This window comes from Puntigrus tetrazona, chromosome 17, assembly GCF_018831695.1.
Source record: "Puntigrus tetrazona isolate hp1 chromosome 17, ASM1883169v1, whole genome shotgun sequence".
In the NCBI taxonomy this organism is placed as follows: domain Eukaryota; kingdom Metazoa; phylum Chordata; class Actinopteri; order Cypriniformes; family Cyprinidae; genus Puntigrus; species Puntigrus tetrazona.
This window is the reverse complement of record NC_056715.1, coordinates 12,400,502-12,422,392: the sequence shown is the minus strand read 5'-3', so window position 1 is coordinate 12,422,392 and position 21,891 is coordinate 12,400,502. Positions and strand designations below refer to the sequence as shown.

At 39.4% G+C, this 21,891-nt stretch overlaps 2 protein-coding genes across 5 annotated transcripts in view; both read right to left on the bottom strand.

Moving 5' to 3' along the window:
• arhgap5 (Rho GTPase activating protein 5) overlaps positions 1-12,906 on the bottom strand; it is a 29,358-nt gene extending 16,452 nt beyond the window's left edge. Inside the window, exons 1-3 of one of the 2 annotated variants that reach the window (XR_006252969.1) lie at positions 12,648-12,906; positions 6,800-10,693; positions 6,483-6,636 (exon numbers count right to left, since the gene is read on the bottom strand). Coding sequence is in view for 1 of the 2 variants with exons in the window: in XM_043262280.1 (XP_043118215.1) it covers positions 6,483-6,636; positions 6,804-10,520 (3,871 nt within the window). In the remaining variant the exon portion in view is untranslated. The remainder of the gene's footprint in view (positions 1-6,482; positions 6,637-6,799; positions 10,694-12,647) is intronic. The other variant, XM_043262280.1, reaches the window with a different exon arrangement.
• Positions 12,907-16,951: 4,045 nt separating this feature from the next.
• Positions 16,952-21,880, bottom strand: nubpl (nucleotide binding protein-like). Of its 3 annotated transcripts, none has more exons than XM_043262130.1 (11): positions 21,739-21,880; positions 21,485-21,662; positions 21,322-21,356; positions 21,141-21,231; positions 20,999-21,038; positions 20,465-20,555; positions 20,097-20,190; positions 19,790-19,875; positions 19,534-19,654; positions 19,276-19,358; positions 16,954-18,920 (listed from the first exon to the last, which is right to left on the bottom strand). In XM_043262130.1, the coding sequence occupies exons 2-11, from the start codon at positions 21,582-21,584 to the stop codon at positions 18,858-18,860; spliced, it is 804 nt and encodes a 267-aa protein (XP_043118065.1). In that variant the 5' UTR covers positions 21,585-21,662; positions 21,739-21,880; the 3' UTR covers positions 16,954-18,857. The 3 variants fall into 3 exon arrangements, with proteins under 3 accessions (XP_043118066.1, XP_043118065.1, XP_043118064.1); XM_043262129.1 differs by having other exon boundaries at positions 16,964-18,920; positions 21,485-21,632; positions 21,739-21,874; XM_043262131.1 differs by lacking the exon at positions 21,739-21,880 and having other exon boundaries at positions 16,952-18,920; positions 21,322-21,396; positions 21,485-21,603.
• Positions 21,881-21,891: the final 11 nt, after the last annotated feature.

Sequence of the window (21,891 nt, the reverse complement as noted above, 5' to 3'; positions counted from 1 at the left end):
ATAGGCCCTGAACAGTTAAATACAGTTATACGTGTCAAATTGCAAATATCCTCATGAAGACAGTAATTAATGTCTTCGGTGAAAGCAAACAGCTGAAAAAGAAAATGCATATTGGATTCTGGCAGCGCTTAAATCTTTTAGTGTCTTTAATAAGAAGAAATAGATTTCATTTACACAGTGAAGTATATGCAGCTGATTTCTTTATACAATGCGTGTTCTTATTTTGTTCTACTGTAGCTTTTTTGTCCTGTTGCTTGAAACTAGTTTCTTATTCTTATTTAAATCACCGACTGCTTGTCTTCAGTGAGCTTGAGCTTTTTCTTGGGTAGTATTTTTTTTGTTAGATTGACACTGGTGACAAGTATGAAAGTTGTATAAAAAATGTTGACACCTTATATAAAACAAAAACAACTAAATTACATCGATCCAATATTCAGGATCAGTATCAGGTCAATACTGTCAGATTATGAATATATATTTTTTTCATTTGTTATTTTTTCTCAAAATGAAGTTGTCTATATGTAGTAGATTCGTGATGATCAGGTAATCACAGAAGTAAAGAAATTCTAGACTGATTTAAAGGCGCTGGTATCAGATTGGATCGGTATCGACGGATACATCTTTGCATCCCTTATGTAAATGATAGATTAATAAGATAACAGCAGTATTTCTGCAGCGCTTCTAGTGCAGATAGCTCTGCTGATTAAAATGAAAGCAATCTCGGGACCCGTATAAAATCTTTAGGTTCAGGAGACATAACGACTACATCTGGAATCAGCGGTCTGACTGATTTCATTCGGGCTGATTGTGCTTGAACAAACAAGAAGCTTGGAAGAGCAAGTACTTAACGCAAACCACACCTTCGATTTGTATCTGTAGATTAACCTAAACGCAATGCCGTGGATCAAACAACCTACATTACAGTGAAATGGGAATCACATGAAAACCCCACATTTCCTGCAACTGCACTAACAATGTTTGTTGGTTCAGATTTAGACACCTAACCCTATAAAGCCTACTGTATCAGATTTGACAACCAAATTTCAGCCTTTATCAACATTTAAAATCGAAACTTTGCTGAAAAACCTGTTGTACACAATCTTCTACACACCTACTGTAATCTGATTTATAGTTTATCATTTTTAGGCCTTGTTGTATGAGATAACACTAAATATGTCCCTCTTCAAATCAGTGTACCCATGTGTTTCTGTTCTAAAATCTTTACAGATTTTCAAAAAGCAAACATAAGCATAAGCTTTATATTTCACGATAAACACGTCCTGGACTGAAGCATAGAGTTTAGCTATTAGTATATCTTGCCATTTTCATTGCATTCCTCTAAACCACAATAAAAACAACAGAGCTTTGATCATAAAACTAAGTATTTAATTATTACCTTTAAATATGTTTATATGTATTTTATGGGAGTAGTTTAATCTTTTTAAACAGGATTTCAACTTGTTTATGTCCACAAATATATAGTCTCGTAATATCATATTATAGTAAAAGTCAATAAACCTTAAAACCCTGTAGAGCCTAAAACAACAACTGAAAAAATCCAAACAAACAAAAGCATGACATTAGCCTAATAATGATTTATATTAAAATATACCTAACATACCATTGGTTTTGACCAGAATATGACCAAAAAAAAAAATTTCATTAGCCACCACTGTAATCAAAACACGAAACTAACCAATATATCAGTACCATTATAATTGTAAACAAAACAGTGGCCACACTCATTTTCTTTTAAGTATCTCAGTTTCAAAAGAATGAAACAAATAATCAAAATAACATAAAACCACAAATGAAACTCATGGTGATTTTTAGCAACAACAACTGAAATTACTATAGTACCGCCTCGTTTAAAATTCAATGCATCAAGTTGAGATCTGATACTCCACAGCACTACGTCTCAAACCGCAGAAATAGGCCATGACAATTATTCCCTACCGAGTTAAGTAATCCCTATATGGCTGAGAGGAAGCTGCACTGTATTGAAAAAGCAGGGCTAAAGGGCTAAAGACTTGTGAAAAGGCTGACTCCTGCTTTTTCACCGCAAGAGTCACTTTAAAAAGTGCATCATTGCAACGGCATCCTTGGAAATGTACAGCATCTTGCTTTTGTGACCTGGTTGCCAATGCGGATGCCCTGAAAAGGTGAGATGTGCAAAGATTGCAGCCAAACACCTGGCCTAAAAATTGCATACTGCATGTTTGCTGTCTGCCTAGGCCGCTCACTGGCTTTGAAACACAGCCATAGACACACACACGGGCTGCAATGAATCTACTAGGCATTTGAGACTCCAGAAATACAAGGCGAGGCATGTGTAAAAGGCATTTTTGGCCTGCTATTCAAACCGCAGTATTTATTACGTTTCTCACTGATTATTTGTTATACAGTGAAAATCGTGCAGTATATAGTACTATAATAAGTAAAAGTTAAACGTAGACCTTCAGAGGAAACAACAGCAAGCTGTAAACAATCCTGTCCCATTCCCTGTCACAATCCATCAAACGTTCTTGGAAAAAGGTCCAACGTTGCAGAATGATGGTTTAGGGATTGTGGGTAAACACACTTATGACCCTTCCAGCCTAGCGCTGTCCAGATCGTGAAATATTACTCAGCTGATTAATTGTTGTACAAATACTCTCGCTTAACTCTACGCCTTTCTCTTCATTCATCAAAACAGTTCTGCACATCCGGCTGAGAACTGTTGGCTATCCGTGCTTATGCAGGACATTTTCTGCTAATCTAATACCCGGTCTGCCAAAGCACACTGAAGCCATTCAGCTATGAGCTTCTCTGGTACATATCTTATTTCACACTTGGTAGCATCCAGCCATTGGTGAGGTAATGTATTGTTAAGCTCGCGTATGGGGCAACATCTGCGCTTGATCACACGTGTGTATTGGCCAAGTCAGGTTCTTTAAACCTTGACATCTTTCATTTTGGCTGCATAGGCCGGGAACTGCAATTTCGGAGATTTTCCTGGCAATTCATACTGCTTGTCAAGCTTTTGCAGCATTCATATCACACCGAAACTTGGGCCAGAAGCCTCTGCAATAGCCTTCTGCTGGGGAGCAACTGCAACTGCCATTTTATGGTCTTGGTGCCTTTAACTGCCACTGCTTTGGTGCAGAGGCGGCCCATCCGAGTTATTGGGCTTTCATTTTCCATTTGAGTTAAGACTAAAATGTACCCACAGGGAAGTCTTTGTGTTTGGCTTTGCAACTAGCCTTGAGTCCATGTTTTGGATTTCAACGACAGCTGATCAAATGATGCTGGCAAAGCAATGTCAACCAAAATGAAACACAGGTTGTGGTATTTCATACAAAATTAAATAAAAAAATTTATTTCACACCCAATATAAGTAAATGTCTGTTAACTAAATTTTTTGTTTTAGAAATTATATTATTCCATAGTTGGTATTAGCATTTTAATTCCAGTTTATTTATTTAACAGCCTTTCAAGTAAGTATTTAAAATTCCAACTACAAAATAATATTCCAATTCTTGCAAAAGCTAGTAAATTAATATTACGATTCCAGTTAGTTTGATGTATACAGTAGAATTCTAATAATTAACGTTCAAATATTTACGGAAATGCATTGATGTTAAAAATAAAAAACAAATTAGTTGGATATTAAGATATTATTAGGAATATTAACTCATTGGCGTATTACTAAACAACTAACTCTATTTACATGCCAAAACATTTAATAGAAATGTTGTAACATTAACATTGAATATTTCTAGGAAATGCTTTGTTGTATGAATAATTAGCTAATGTTCCAACTGTACTGCACAACCGCTTTAAACAATTCAAACATGCCAAATTAAACAAGAAAGCACTGTCTGGAAATTACCTCCTTTCCGAAGAGCTGTTTAACGCGCCGCTGCACCCGTAAGGAACACATCAAGTCAACTAAAACGTACCTAATTTGCATCCTATTTGTTGCAACATTTCCAAAATTGGCAAAAAAGTCCTTCGTTTGGATAGAAGATGCATGTCAAAAAAAACATTATGTAGGTCTAATGAATGTGACCGCCCTATTCAAGGTTAGCAAATATTTTCTGGGAACTGCTGCAATGATTTTTTTCTGCTCTTACTTCCTCTGTGTCTGTTAAGTTCATGGTTTATTTCATAGTTAGTGTCTCATAAAAATATCTAAACATCCATAACGTTTCACACAGAAGGAGTTATTACTGTGAAGGCCTGCAAGGAGGAAATGACAATGGGGGTACTCTTCTGATGGATAAATGAAGCATCCAGGCCTAAATGAGCCATGAAAGTCAATTAGGAAACATCCATAAAGTCCATTTTCTCTGTACAGTTCTTAACGCCACAGGGTCTTGGTTTTCAGAATGCATGGGCCTCGAGGAATAAAGGACTGTGTGTGTGCATACAGCATGTTGGAGGAGTGGATTGTTGGAGACTACTTGTTCTTGACCACAGAAAAAAAAAAAGTCAAGTATTATCATTTCCTCTGGGTTTCAAAGTGCAGTACAGAGCGAGATAGAGGGGTATAAATGGGAGGGAGTGAGCGTTTGGCTTGGGGGGCAGGGTGTTTGATGAACCTTTTCATCTGCGCAGCTCTTTGAGGCAAGATGCTTTCAAAAAGCTCTTAAACAGAGCCCTGCGATGCTCAGACGCAGCCTTGGGCACATTGTGCCATCTTGTCCTATTCCACACAAACCAAAAAGGCCAAGATTCAGCCACCATCAATATAACAGCACAATTTTAAAGGAATAGTCTAAATATAATAAATATTAATATTGGCAACTAATACTAATATGGACTATTTACTGAACATTTTTAGTATTTCTTAATGGATGGTGTACTGGTTCCGCTTTGGAAATTCATTGAAAGTTATTGGATAGTTAATTATGCTCATTGCCTCTAATTTTTTACTTTTACCTTTCATTATCATTCACTTCAAAAGGAATCTTTAAAATAATTAAAACGCTTAAATTAAGCTTTATTAAATGTTTATTTTTGTACTGTACATTGCATTGTTAACTTGAATCCTCAGTCTTTTAAAACTGCACACAGTTTTAATACTACCTAATACCTACTTGCCCGGATCAATCTGTTAGTTTTAAAATAACAAATTATTTTAATACTGTGAACCTCTAAAAATAATCTTTAGCAAATCTCAAAATGAATATGAAAATAAAGAATTGTAATAGTACATTTGTACAATTGTTGTGACACCTAAAAAGGCATGATTTTAGTTGATTTTGTTTTCGTTTTGTTTAGACAAAACTACATATAATTTCAGTATCATCTATTTGTCATCAGCGATATGAAAAGAAAATTCTAGTACATCAACTGGTCTCCCCATAAATTGCACCTAATTTCTAAAGCTAAAATAGTCTACAAACCTGCATGTCACACACAGACTCAAGCCACTTACCAACCAAATCAATCGTCCTGCACATTAACTGTGGACAGAGCACTATACGAGATCTAAACATGAGATCAGCAAAAATTGTTTCGGATCAAGCTTCATGTGTGTATAGCCACACGTACACAAAGCAAAACCAGTTCAACCAGCAAATTGACCTAGTATTATGCTCACCACAGACACTTTGCCCACTTCCAGTACACACCATAAAAACCACAAACTGCAGTTTAATAATTTCCTTTAGGAAACCACATCAGTGCATGTCAGCCATGCATAAGATTCACTGATCTATAGCCACAACCAACCTGAACGGTGGTATGTGGGTGTCACCTACTCGCTCATGAAACCTCAAGCTATATTATGGGTCGGCTGGGCTTATTGACAGCCGTGTTAGTCAGAGTTTCCATTGAACACAGTTACAGAACAAGCTACTGAAGGGCATGTTGTAACCAAACAAACAGGCACAGTTAAAGTGCCTCTATCACTGCTTAAAGCACATGAAGCAGACTTTGTTCGAGTCCAAATATGGTCAGCGTGTCCTGAATTGATGGTAGCCCACCCCGTGGCTACGATATGTGACGGGCCTCAGTGTTTACACAGCACTTGCAGAGTCCATGAAAATGCAAACCACAATTTGAACTGAACAAAGTGCTCTGGGAAAAATTAGATCATCATAACACGTGCCATAAAAATCCATTCAATCATTTACCAGATGGACTTCCCTCCACCCCTGCCCGTCAACTTCCTGTTGTGTCAGAATTTATTACCTCAGAGTAATGGATTTCATTCATTTACTCATTGATGGTATTTGAACCCATTGCAGAATTTCCTGGGCTTTAAAATATGTACTGTATCAGGCTCACAAAACAAGCAACGCAAAATGCACAAATGTACAATTTTCAGTGAAGTAGCAGGAAAAACATGTTGTCACCATATTTTCCTAAAGCTGCAACGTACTAAATGAAAAATGCCATGGACAAAAATGACAAACATAAATTACTTTATGCTAGTAAACTCACACAAGAAATATTTTTTTAGTAAACCAGCTTTACAAAACCAAGAAACTTACCTGTGCCCTCAATATACTCAACACACTTCTCAATGAACAAAGGTATGGGTCTATCAGGTGTGACCAAGTTCTGAAGAGGCACCCCAAAATAGTTGCTTTCCCAATTTCTACGAGTTGGTGGATACAATGGCTTTGTGGTCTTTGTTGGCTTTGTCTGAAAAAAATGACAATAACATGATCACTACAAAGCACGATGATGACACAATCCAAAAACTAAAACACAATTTTAAACAAAATCTAGGCATCACAAAATAATGTAGAAATAGTATTATTAAAAGTATTACAGATTTTCCTAGGTGACTATAAAAAGTAGAAACTTACTTTTTTGGCCTCCTTGGTCTTTGGTGGTTTCTTTTTCTTCATTTTCTTATCATCCTGCTCTGGGTCTGATGTGATGGCTGGATTGTCTATTCCTCCTTTCCAAGGATCCACTGGTGAGAGAAGTGGATCTTCTTCACTTCCTCTGTTACCCCTTCCTTTTTTCTTCTTCTGCGTCGCAGGCCCCGACTCATCATCACTGACATCCGAGTGCACTCGTCTATGATAAGCTTTCGTCTTGCTGAAGAGGATCTTGGAACGATGTTTGTACTTAGAAGGCCTTCTGCCACCCTGAGACTTAGACATGGAGTCAAAGCCGTTTTCCTCATCTCCGTGCAGAGCGAGTCCACCGAACGAATTGCGGATCCTGCCAGATCTGCTGTGTGCGTCTTCTGGGACGGCATAGATGTCATCACTGAAGCCTTTTGATTTGAGAAGCGTGTCAGCCGGCTCTGCATAGTTATCGGATGCTTCAAGGTCATCACCGTGGCCTATCATTGGACCACGTGTCCACCTGGAGGTCCTCATTCCAGCTTCAATGGTCCTCAGTAGGTTGGGGTCCAGTTTTTTAACATTGGGTTTGGGCAGCACACTGGGCTTGGGTTTTACCGGGGGAGGCACTTTATGGTTACGCTCGTGATCACCAACAGGTGTGCTGTGAACTGGGTACTCGTTTCCTTCCAGGTCGATTCTGTACTTACGTTCGCTAGGATTGGGCAGCAGCTGCACATCATCGCCAATCGGGCTGTAAGGTGGCGGCCCCTCCCCATCGTCCTCGGAGTCAGGGTAATATTGGTAGGCAGGCGAATGGCTATGAGGGGACTGAGGGAAGACGTCTTCACCAGTGCCCGTTCCATCCCTGTTGTTGTCGAACATGAAGGAGCTTTCAATGTTGCTCTTCTTCTCGAGGACCTCATTGAAAAATGGTGTGAAAACCTCTGTCTGTCTGTGATACTGGGACAAAGAGTAGAGAGCGGTAAACTTAGCTGTAATTTCCGTAGCAATGTGCTCGCCTTCAGTCATTAGCTCTTTAATGGCCTCGTTTTCGAAGAAGTCCGCTTGGCTGTCCGTAATGGCCACCAGTTGAACTGGAATGACATCCTGGACTTCGGCCAGGAATGCCCTCAGCATAGCCATGGAAGACTTTCGTTTTGCTGAGTAAACAAGAATGTACCCATGCACCAATTCGTCCTTTCTGATTCCAATGGAGGAGTGGTAGGAGAGCACAGTGACCTGTATGCGTCTGCGGCTGTCACCAATGATTTTGTCAAGAATCAATGTGTTGCACTGCCCGGGCTGTCCAGCGCTGCAGGAATGTGAGTCCAAGAATGGTGAGAGAATGAGATCCACGCTGAACGGATCTCCACACATGGCACACATGACTATCCGCAAATCTGTCTCCGACAGATCCTTAATGGAGGGCATGGGGCTCATCATGTCGAAATTGTGCTTCAACCCCTCCAACACCGCTCTGAGGGCCTGTTTTATCTGAGACTCATTAAACTTTCTGGGAAAAGTGCCGGAGGGTATATCTACAAAAGTACACTGTAGCTTGTTTGCAAGCTGTTGGCCTTGGTGCCTCAAAATAGGCATGTTTTTGCAAACACTGTCGCGCTGATTTGCTAGAATGAGAATGAATGGCACTGGCGGGCTATACCTATCCCTTCTGCTCTGGGCAATCTCAGCTCGGATCCGGCTTACACGGTCACCGATGTAATTAAGCGACTCTATAGAGCTGAAGACACAAAAGAACCCATGGGGCTTGAAAGTCGATATCCAGGAATGGTTCAAAAGCATGCCGGAATTGACATCCACAGGCAAAAGGTCTAATTCATAGATTTTCCCATCAAGGGTGTATTCATCATCAGTGGACTGAGCTCGGATTTCATTTGCAAGCTCCTGCGCCAATCCTTCTCTGCCCACAAGACACAAGTTAACCTTATCAATGTTGGCACTGTTGTAGTAGATATTGGAGCGGCCGTGATCCAGCTGAACCAGCCGGTTGGCGAGGACTTGCTCGACTTTGAGATCAATGCAGGCCGTGCCGCTGAGGCACGTCTCCTTCGTGGGGTGATAGACAAACCCAATGTGTTTCAGTAAAAGTGACTCCCTGTCAGTGGCGAGTTTCTGGAGAGCTCTGTATCTAGGTTCCTCGTTAAGCACGGCATGAATCTCACTCATTTTGTCACAGCTCGGGGTCGCGTTCAGATCAAGGTCATAGAACAGCTCTGCATGCTCAAAAAGCATTTCCTGAAACTCCTCTTTGGCCCTTTCAACTATTTCCTGCTGATGCCGACTGTAAACATCCCTGCGATCTGATTCAGTGATGTACTTGTATGCCTCGTCCTCCATGACAAAGCACATGACCTCTTCCCACGGCTGGCCAGGGCTAATGAAATGCACTCGCTCCAGCGTCTTCTTGAATTTCTCCTTCATTTCCAAACGCCTCTTCTCAGATATCAAATGCTGTACGTGGTTTTGATAAATCCTCTCTCCTTCCATGGTTCTGAGGATATCGAAGGGCACTCTTCTGTCATCGGTTTTATCAAGGTGGTCTGTCTCATACCACGGGGTTTGTTCTAACTCAATGAAATAGTACTGAAACTCAGGCCTGCTTTTCATAAGGCTCTGAGCTTCAGTCCAACTCAGCGTCTCAATTTCCTCCAGGTTGTTCAGCAACTTATTAAGAATTTTTGGCAGACTCGTCAGGTAATCCTCACGCCGCCTCTTGATATGCTCTTGTCTCAGCTGTTCTATGTGCTTGGAAAAGGTGTTTCTAGCCTTTCTGGTGCCTTCTATGTTAATGTACTCTTCATAGTCTGGGTGACTTTTCAACTTATTGCTCACAATCTTCCAGCTTGTGTGATAATCTCGGACAGTTTGAACGATGAGCTTTTCAAACTTGTCTGAAACTGAAGCAACTAATTGTCTCTGGGATTTGTACGCTTCCAAATAAGAGATGATTTTGGGTTTTCCTCTGGTTTTGTCCATCTGCTGTATCAGAGCATTGAAACAGAGTTCCACGTTCACAGACGCTCGAGCTGACGTTTCTACCAACATGAGATTCTTTTTGCCCGTCACAAACGTCTGCACCTCCCTCAGGTATTGCTCGACACACTCGTCACATTTTGTTGCAGCAATGATTATGGGTTTTTTCGCCTTGGAAATATGAGAATGAAGGCTGTGGACAAACTTCATCTGGTCGTCGAATTTCCTATTGCATCCTTTGCTTACATCTATGCACAACACAAAGCCATCGATGTTCAGCTTGCCATCAGGCATCTGCTTCTGATCAAAATCCTGTTCCAACCCAAGCTGGTCTGTGCAAATGTACATCAGCTTCTCAGCCGACTGAAGCTTCGTATTTGCAGCCCTTTTCGTGTAAGGCTGCAGATTTGTGCTCCGGTGAGGCAAGAAGGTCTGGTCATCAATGAACTCAGTCTGCTCAATGACCTGGATTCGACACTCGAGGCCATCATCCCCTCGATGGAACACTTCACCCCAGTATAAGAAATGATCGTTATTCACCACGCGCCCTCCAAAGTCAATTGTGCTCAACACAGAAGTGTGCTCAGAGTAGTAGCAATCCGCACTGGGGCGCACGTATCTGTTGCATAGGCAGGATTTACCTACGCCGCAGTTGCCCTTCTCTTTCTCAGTGCCTGAGAGTCCGACGACGCTGATAGCGTATGTCGGACGGGGCTCCTTATTCTTGGCCATTATATTGCCCCTCTCATTGCTTGTTACGCTAAGCAAAGTATGCCGGCCAGGCAAGCACGTACTTCCATTTGCTAGTGCAGGTGTATTTCCATTTCTCACTTTGCATGAGCCAATGCAGCTTTAATCTTGATCATCTGTCCCGGACGACTGCTCTTTCCTCTCCTATCACCTTCCTGCAATAAAAAAACATTATTATTATTATTACATACTGAATTTGATAAGACAGATGACAACACAGGCACAATCACAATACAAGACAAACAAGTACAATAAAATATGATGACTCAGAATACGCAACATGACTGTATGCACCATTACCGATATCTAAAAATTCAAGCATGACACTAACAATACTATTATGAAGTATTATTGCCAACGCATTTGCATTTTGAATACCCTTTTATTTAAATTCTGCAAACACTACTATAACGGCTCAGGGTACAATGCTATCTCAACAATCCACATGTGACACACATCTTCAATGCATTCATTTATCATAATACAAGTAGGAGTACTGACACTGTGGCACAAGCTCTTCCACTGTTAAATACATTTACTGCATGTACAAAAATATGCAAGCTATGCTTGTCATCTGCAGTGTGAAGCTTTGTATGAACAAATAAACACATCCATCGGTGGAAATAAGGCAGCTAATTTACACTCAAGGGCATTAAGTTCTTGATAAACTGCAAAAAAAATTTATAAATACAATTAAATTCAGTGTTGGCTCTGAGAGCATAACTACAACCACTTTTGAATCTGGCAGTGTAAAGGCAGATGTGTCTTTAAAAGATTCACATGTGTGAAAATTGTGTCATTATTTACTCATCCTTGTGTCCTTTCAAACCTGTATGACTTTCCTTCTCAGCGGAACACAAAAGGAGATCTTAACCAGAATGACAGCCTGAGTCACTTTTTTATTGCATCTGTTTTCCACATAATGAAAGTAACAGATAAATGAAGCTGCCCTTCTTTGTTCCCCAGAAGAAATAAAGGCGCACATTTATTGATCAATACATTCCCAAGCTCTTCTCCATTCACGTATAATAACCGCATAAGGGCTTTTAAAGGACATTGAGATTCACATAGACTCGCTGATGATTCTTTCAAACGTTCTGTGAACCATTTCGACTGATTCGTTAAAAAGAACCGACTCAAAAGAACAACCAAATCGAATCGCACTATAGAAAATCAATACCCAGCCTATATGCTGAAACATCGCAAATTAACACAACTAAAGAAAAACGTTCAGCTTTAAATGCTCGTGAGCTTTAAGATTTTATTAATTTCAAGCAGGGAAAACGTTTTATCCTCGTTCTTCCTCAGATTTGTACAGTTCTACCACGACCGTGGGAACCCTGGATTAAACGATGGCAGAAATTTAATATCAACCGCATTATCCCTTACTATTGAGAATGTCGTAAATATCGACCGCGTTTACGGGACATCAACGACTGGTCCTCGCGGGCGTTAAATCGCGGGACATCGGTGTCGAGACGCGTTTCTTAACGACGGCGGGCTGCATTTCTAAGCGAGGATGTAAAGCAGACAGAAGCATCTGCTGAAGGTGAGAAGGAATCCCGAGCAGAAGCGCTATTGTTGCGAGCCACGGCGCGATCAGACGCGCAAGCGACTATTCCCACAAACTAGTCGAGGGAGAATTACCGCTAAATGCGGCGTCCAACCGGCCAAGAATGCGCGCATCGTTTACTTCGAAACCCACGAGCGTCCGCTCCGTTTGAATCCCGGGAATTGAATTTCGCGTCGGAATAGTTTTATCACGGGGCGATCGACGCGCGCACGCGCTCGCGAAAAACAACGCGGCGATTTAGACGCGTTTAGTTACGCGTTGATGTGCTTATTTGCATTCGCGTCGACACGGGCCTTGCCCCTAACAAGGCATTAGATGCTTCCTTTGCTCGCTAGCTTCCCAGTTAGCCAGGGCTAGTTAAGTGTGACACCGACGTAACGCACTGTACGCGAGACAGGCAAATCTGTGCGATTACATGAAGCCGCACAACTACCGCCCGGGCGTGGAAATAAATCGCACGTTAAACAAAATTCCGCGAAGCAAACGACCAAAAAAAGCATGCTGGAAAGTCACATACTCCGTGTACATTCCCCTACCTAACATGGTCGCTCCCAGCTCCAGACACCACAGATAGGAGGAGGCATTCCAACTATTTCCTTCAATTTCCGCGGATGCGACACCGACACAAATCCCAGTTTTGTCGCGTTTCCCGTGAGAGGATAGAATAATCGGCGAAAATTCCCCAAAGTGGTTGTTTTCTGTGTTTTCTAGCAGTAAGAGTGGTATGCGTGTAATCGGAGAGCCATCCCCTCCCCTCTCATTCCAGTCAGTAATGGCGACGGAGAGAGAGAGAGAGTCAGTCAGTCTCTCTCTCTTTCTCTCTCTCTCGCTCTCTCTCTCTCTACTAACTTTTCCATTCCGCTCACCGCGGGGGCACGACGCGCGCTCACGACAGATTCTCAGGATCATGTAGGTTAATACTTTATGATTTTTTGATATCTTACTTTAATCTGTGCTCGAAGGCAAGTAAAATCAAGTAATACTTCTAAAGTCATCGATTTGTATAACTCCGTACATCTATCTTTCTATCTATGAAAGTTTTGCTCCGAGGTTGTAGTTTTTGATTGGTTTTCTCTGGGATATATATATAATCTTTAATGTTAAAGGTTTTTGTTTTGTACCGTCTTGTACTGTTTTCTTTCACAGCATAGGACACATTAATACATCACATATAAATGTGTGTGTGTGTGTGTTACATTATTTATTTAAAACTAGCTGTTTAAAGCTGGAAGTTAAAACTCTATTGTTCTCCGTGGGCCTGTTGCATAAAAACAAGTTTACCAAATAAACCAGGCTTATTTCAGTTAATCTAACTTATTTTGCACCAAATCAACTGACAATGAGTCTAACCGAAATGAACCTGTCTTATTTGATGTACTTGTTTTATGAAACAGGACCCTGGTCTGTTAGTACAAAGGCTCAGCTGCTATTTCAGTGACATAGAAAAGACAATAGATTAAGAAGACTGGTCTTATCCTGTTTGCGTGGGGTTTTTTATTCTGTAACACTTTATTTTCGACGGTCCACTTTAGACATTCCCCGGTTCATCATACCTTTACCTCGTGAATAAAACATGTCAGTGGTAGTTATTTAGCAAGAGACTGTATGCTACAATGACTTTAGCAAACAACTGCAGTACAGTTTTTGCACCCAGAGAACCCAGGACAACGTTTAGTGTAGTACACCGTTTACCATTTGAGTCCTAGCACTAGAATGAACTGACCCGTACCTTTTGAATATGCACAGCCTCTCTTGTAGCTTACAAGTTTAGTTTATTTAAAAGTAGATCATCCTTAACAGACACGCACTTTGATTTACTATTAAACATTTGCAGTCCCTTTTTCCAACGGTTTCTTTTTTTATGATTCCTTTTGAACACATACTCCTTCAGTATTTATAAATGTCTGTGCCAGGCGGAAGGATACCCTGCTACTAACCAGCAGAACTAGACATGGGTTGATCTGATGAAGGAATGAAGGTGTGTCTCACACACACACACACACACACACACACACACACACTGAGGTGTGCCCACACTGCTTCTTGTGTTTGATGTGTTTGATAAAATGATTCGCCGTTCACCAGATCTATTGTCTAGAGAGCATCTGTTCCCAAGACAACGCCTATCTGTGGTCAGTGGCCAGCCACTCCCTGTCCTGGGACGCAACACAAATGTCAAGTTTCTTCTTTTGTAAATGCAAATGGCCAATGCGACCACTTAAGAGTCGGATTGATTCGACTGTAATAGTGTAATAATGTGTCTATAATAATATCATCATGTTTTTTTTTCATGTTAAACTTTACATACATTTAAAACAGTTATTAAACCTTTCACTGCAGGTTTTTTTATTTGGCGCTATTAATTAATAAGAATAGACACAAAACATACATTTTTTTGTTGATATAAGAGTGATGTGGTCAAGGCAGAATTTTTTTTTAATTTAAAAAATATATATTTTATACTTTACACATTTTCATACATACCATTCAAATGTTCAAAAAAGGGCAATAACATTAAGAAGTCTCTTATGATTACCACTGCCTTTATGTGATCACAAATACAGTAAAACTTTAATATTTGTTTATTATTACAATTTAAAAGACGTTTTCTACTTTTATATATTTAAAGGTGATGTTAAAGCTGAATTCTCAGTCTTCATGTCACATGATCTTTCTGAAACGATCTTTAAAAGCCGATTTGCTTTTTCAAGAAACATCTTGTATTATAACGTTTAAAAAAAAAAGAGTTGTGCTGTTTAATATTTCTGTGAAAACCATACTTTTTTTTCAGGATTCTCTGAGGCTGCGCCTTAAAACTATAAATCAGACAGTCTGAGTAGTTTGGGTTTTTTTTTCTCTTTTATCCAGATCAAATCAATTTTTTGTAACAATGGCTCTAAAAAGCCTGTGGCTCTGAAAGTGAATTTCATCAGTGTTATGATTGTGTCTGAATTTGACATTCAAATGTTACTGCCATAAGCCGCGTGCTGCCATCACTTCCTCCAACGCTTGTTCGTTTGAAAATCATCCGTTGAAACAATCTGCTATCTGCTTTTGTGTCTTTCTGGATTCTGAAGAGTGCATTATTTTATTTATTTTATATTTCAGCTTTATCATTTTTGTTTCAGGCTTTTCATATAAGATTTTTATTTCATTTCCAATTCATTTAAAATATCAAGTAGCAGTTTGCTTGTTATAATTTAAAAAAAAGGTTTAAAAGTCTTGCTATCAATAATACATAATTCTGTTATTATCATCTGCAGTGATCAACATCAGCACAGACTGTATGCCAAGCGTAGCACTAATCAATGATTCTTTATTAGTGCAGCTACACAAATGTGTGGACATCAAACGCTCAACACCAGGCCTCATAACGTGTCCGTCCGTGCCTCCTTTAAATCTCGCCCTCTCTCTTTCTTACATCATGAATTATTTACCTTCCCCCCACCCCCAAATCTCCTTCTAACACCCCTCAGATCTGCAGATTCACTGTCAGCTGTGCCTGGACTCTTGCTGAGAAGCTCTGGTGTCCACACCCTTTGTGTGAAGCCTGATTGTGTAAGATAAGGCCAGTCATCCCTCTGCGTTCTGTGTAATCCAGCTAGCGCTTAGGTAAATGTTTGCTACAGAAAGGATTGTTTATAAAAAATTTAAATAAGTACCTGCTCGAGTAGCTAAATATCGTCTTATACAGCTAATATTCCATGCGGAGGTGCTCCCAAAGTTTACTGTAAAGAATGGCAACGCTAGAGAGTCAGAGCACCTCATAGACGCCTCCTTGAGCATACATCGCCCCCCTCCCGTTCCCCTGCGCTGCAGTGCAATTGGAACCAGCTGCTGCTGCTATTTACCCTGAGCAGCAGCACTGCTACATTGCCATGGTTATGGATCCACGCTTGGGATTGTGGGAAGGGCTGGGTTTCCGGGTCACTGCAGACGAGCTTTCAGGAGAGAGATATCATGCAAATAACTACAGCCACATGCTTAATATTGTCAGAATATCTCAGTGATCTTAAAGTCTGGAGCTTAAAAAGGCTGTTTTTAAGCTAGGTTTTAAAATGAAATAAATACTGAATGGGTAAGGCTTACAGATCTCCTTCCTGTGAGAGCGCAGAACGGAGCTTCGGCGGGTAGTTGTTGTGTTTCTTTAGTTAAGCCAGTTTATGAAATCAACATGGTCAATTTTAACAGCTTTGCAAGCTATATATTACAGTGTTATTACAAAATATATTATATATTACAAAAAAAATCTAACTTTACAGTTCATAAAATATGCACGTTATTTGAAGTTACTGGAAGAAAATGGTAGGATTTAGTTTTTTACTTTATGATTCAAAAATAAATTATATATATATATAAAAACAAGTGCAAATATACAAAAATATACATGTTATGTAACTAAAAACTAAATTGATAAGAACAGTTTTCAACTTTCAGCTTAATGTAGTTTTTCACTTGGTAAATTTCACAAATAATTACAAAGTAAATGGCAATAACATTCAATTAAATGTGAAATTAGGAGTAGAAATACTGAAATATGTTCTAATAATAAAAATATACAATACTTTACATCTTCCAAAAAAAACATTTTACAGTATAACATATAGCTTATATAATTTTTTTATATTATTTTAATCTATTGTGTTGTTTGTAGTGTTAGTCATTTTTTGTTATTTAATAAGTTTTCAAAAATTTCCTTTTATTAAACTCTGTCAGGTTTCTTTTTTTTTTTTTTTTTTTTTTTTGCTTATTTATGGTTTTCATCTTAATTAATTATAATAGCCCTGCTAATATGTACTCTTGAGGTACACTATGAACCTTTTAATGGTAAATAAGGTACAAAGACACTGCGATGCCCCTAAAGGTCCAATTTTTGCACATTTTTTTTTCTAAAAGTGTTCTGATGTTTCTCAGATTCCGGTCTCGAGATAAAGCATTAATGAAGATTTATTATACATGCCAACAGTATACTTTAGCTCCTTTGAAAAACCTCGGCCCCAGAAGGCACATACCTTACATAATTTCAATCAATTATACATCTTTATCTTCTATTATACATGTGCAGATCACCGCTTCAGCCAATTTACAGGCATAAAGCCAATACATACGCCATGAAGACTTCATCACGTACTAACCATAAGAAGGCAGAGATTACCACATATGCCATTTGCAGTAATAATAATGATAATGTGATCAGGATCTGATTGAAAACTCTGCTGTTTTATATTGCACAACTCAAATTATTTACAGTGACGAGACGGTCCTTGAGCGAGATTCATTTTACAGATAACGGTTTCTCCTTAAATGTCTTTAGTTTGCACCTCAGCTTATCTTGTTAACGGGATCTGCTCATGAATCAAAGATGACACAGAAATAAGACTGCCCTCTGTCCTCTTGGGCTGCACAGCTATCCCATTTAATTATTGATTTTTTTCCCATAGCCTTAGGAAGTGGAAGCTATAAGCCACATTTACCACATGGGGCAAAGTCTGCATTTCTAATGCCACTGAGAACGCCACAAGGACACCGTTTTAGAAATCTGTTTCTTGCCAGCTGGGAATTACCTGAAGCAAGCTCAGTCATGTAGCTTATTAAGTTATCTGAATATGCCCATGTGTCTCACAAGCAGATAAGGTTTCACGAGAGGAGGTCATCTGATATAGGTTCGGATTTATGAATGGTCCGTTCGTTGTAAAACTCCCTTTCTTGGACGGAAACACCAGCTCTGTACATCGTATACATCTTTATACGGGTGGATGTTTATTTGCCGTTTACACCTCAATTACACGCTCATGGGAGTGTGAGTCACAGCCCTGCGCTCAATGACATCAGTCAAGGCATGTTATCGGGATAACGCTTTCTTTATCGTGAAAACAAAGAGAAAATAAATAACACCAAATGCGAAACCGTCCAAATTCAGCTGAGGTCATTGTACAGCTGAAACCCCGGGGTCAGTCTTCTGGGAACAGTTAAGCAATTGAGACTAAAAGAAAGCAAAATAGCTTCATTGCGGTGATGAATCACAGACTGGTCTGTCTGGCCTGTGTTACGCCGGGGTGGACTGAATACGGCTGTTTCAGCTGAGTCAAGGGAGCTGCGAAAATATGCAGGAAGTGACCCTGTTTTTCTCATCCCGTGAAAACTTTATCCCACTTTTCCTATTGGACCAGGAACGTTTATCTTTATTAAATGTGGTGAAGTAACAGAAGAGTCCAATCGTGTTACTGTCAAAAGAGGGAAATCTGTCATAGTTTAAGTGAAAGACCTATTTTAGCTCTCACTATAAATCAAACAAAGCACAATCGGACGTCTGAAAACATATGCGCTGCCATCAAGTGGTCAAGACCTGTATTGAACAGCTTTATGAACGTGGAGTGACACTTTGCTTAAGTAAATAAAATCAATGACTGAAGCCGCCAATATCGACCTTTTGACCCAGTGCCTTTTTCTATTCTGGTGGAAAAAGATCCATATCTGAGATTTATACTAGCAAAAGGACATTACATATAATATGATCATAACTGCAGTGAGTTCTTGTTTTCATTAAAATGACAGCTTACTTTTTGCCAAAATGATTTATTAATATGTCTCTAAATAACATTAACTGCGTGTCAGTGCATAAATAAAGAACATAAATTATAGTATTCTAATAAGTACGTGTTACCGATTTAAACGGGTTAACAAATAGGAGATAACGATACAATACTGATATTTTCCTTAGGTCAGCAAAACTACATGTTCCTCATTTATCTCGGATGCTCTGTTAGTCGCTGTACTACTGCTGCTGCAACTCTTCTGTAAGCCTCGGCCTGCAAAACAGGCAAATATGTAGGAATACATTAGAAAATCATTTCATCAATCTTATTTCAGATCAGTTCTGCAAGTGTTTGTTAAAAATCTGCCAGTTGATTAGTCTCTTAGTGAATTATATGTAAACATTTAGCAGATTCTGCAAGGTGTATGCGAACTTTAGAGTTACAATGTATACTTTATATAATAAATATGCAATATTTCCCATTACATTTAGTAATTTACCATTGTGTTACCTAAGTACTGCAACAAGTAACAGTAGTATTTTTGCACCCAAAGATCAGGAAAGGCTTACGGTAAGTAACTATGGAAAGCAATGAAAAGCAAGACGGGAATCCAACATGATTCACTTACTTCTGGACTATCAGGGGATGACACAACCACGGGCTGTCCCTTGTCTGACATCTCTCTAATGTTGAGATGAAGAGGAATGTCTCCTGTAGCGAGAAAAGAAAACTTGTGTCCTCACATATTGGCCAATCCACTTAAATCAAATCTAGTTGCATACACTTTGACCTCATAATGTACATTACATCTGATAAATATCCTTTAAAAATGTAATGTGCTTAAACGGATGGTGATCATGTAACATTTTATCCAGAATGCCCTTACCGAGCACCCCAACACCAAGGGCCTGAGCCAGCTCTTTAGCGCCATCTAAGCCAAAAATGTGTGTTTGATGATTGCACTTGGGACAATGGAAAACACTCATGTTCTGAACCAGACCCAGCACCTGAAAGCGCAAAGCACATCCTTAAATGTGTATTTATTTAAGGAAAATAGGGATACCTACCTCAATGTAGGTCTATATTAGCGCAAACGTCCCTTTTAAGGGAATCGAGCCTAAATACAAAAGCATATGCTTTACCGGAACGTTGACCTTTCTGAACATCTCCGCTCCTCTTCGTGCATCTACCAAGGCAATGTCTTGAGGCGTAGACACGATTACAGAACCTGAAAGACAAAATGCATATCAGTTTAGCATAATTTAATGCATCCGATTCTCTCCCACCTGATGCAAGACAATCAAACCTTAAATGACAATCTTAATTAATTGGAAAAATCCATAACGCTGTGTTGTGACTGACATTAGGCAAAATGCTTCTTTCAGATTGTAACAGATGCCAAAAAGAGGCAGACAGACCATAAATCAGCTGTAACATTTGTTGATTTACCAGCTATAGGAATATTCTGAGTAATAGACAGCTGGACATCTCCAGTTCCAGGTGGCATATCAATCACAAGGTAATCCAGATTCCCCCAATCTACCTGCACGGAAAAAGTCATTATTGTAGTGAAAGGAACAACAACGTTGAGTAAATTGGATTATTTTCTCAGACTGCAGAAAATGACACAATTTTACATGGAACCAGAGTAGAGAATAGTTCATGCATAATCATTCAGAATGTGCGCCGATGGATGGAAAATAAGCTCTATTGAAGAAATCACATCTATTTGTGCTGCATGAAGACAACTGAGGAAAAAGATAGGTATTTGACAAAACCCTATTATAAACAGCGATTGCCAAATCCAAATTGCATACCTGTCTAATGAGTTTCTCAATAGCTGACATCACCATCAGACCCCTCCACACTATAGGTGCAACCTCTTCAACCAGGAAGCCCATTGACATACTGTAGACGACGGAAAAGCAAAAGGTAAAACTTTAACACATTTAATCACTACATTATATAAAACAAAAAAAAGGTTTGAGTTTTTTAAAAAGAAATTAATCGTGCTATTTTGCAAGAACGCAGTGCATTTATGCAAGACATTTTTGTTACAGAAACAAACTGTAATAAAACTCATACTGTTAATAAAAAATGTTTCTTGAGCAGCAAATCAGCATATTAGAAAGATTTCTGAAGGATAGCGTAACACTGAAGGCTAGAGTAATGATGCTAAAACTTCAGTTTTGACAAGAATTATTTACATTTTAACTGTACATCTTTTTATGTATTTTTGATACAGGATGCAGGTGAGCACATTCTTTTAAATATATTTTGCAAACCTTTGAACAACAGACTATATAAAATAATGCTTCTGCTCTATAGCTATTAATCAGTCACGTACTTACCAAGGAATTCCAAAATTCACAAGTGGCCTCATTAAGTTCTCTGAAAATAAAGAAATAAGGATCAGACAAGACTGACAGCTGATCACCTCACAAAACAAGATGCATTTTGTTTACAAAGCAAATGTAGCCAAAAAAAACTCACTGTCTGTTAATTCAGGGTGACCTTTTAAGTTCATTAACTTTGGAATGGAGGGGCCGTAGACGTCAGCATCGAGAAGTCCCACCGATTTACTCTACGTGCAAAAGTGGTACAAATAAGATATTACCTAAGTCAAATTGTCTAATATAAAGTGACAATTACGCGTCTAGGATCTGAATGTCACCTGATCGTTAGCCATAAGTCCAAGAGCGAGATTCACTGTGAAGATATCAAACTAAATAAGATTTTCTTAGAAATGCTGGGAGTTGATTAAAGAGTAAAACAAACAGATGGTAAATTAATGTAGCATGAAACACGCAGGTCAGTGAATGCAAATGACTACAGACCTGCTGTTGTGGACTTCCCCACCCCTCCTTTCCCTGACGCAACTACAATGACATCTTTGACTCCAGCTATGGGTTTCTGTTTTGGCAAACCTCTCGCCATGTGCTGCCTCTGTCTCTCCTGTAGAGCTCGTTCGTCGGCACCCGAAGTCTAAAGGGAGAAAGGGGAGAGATCGTGCGTCTGTAATAAAGACCGTAACGTCACTGGGTTTATTCATCTATAAGTTAATCACTACATATCAATAACGTTTACTTACCTTGAAGCGGATTTCGTGTCTATTTCGGTGCGCAGAAGCACATCTGCTAGCCAAAAGCGGCGTGCTTATAATGTTTGACGACAATGTATATATTTGCAAAAGCCTTTTGTAGCTGCCGTGTAACTTAACCATCTTATAAAGCTCCCAGAGACG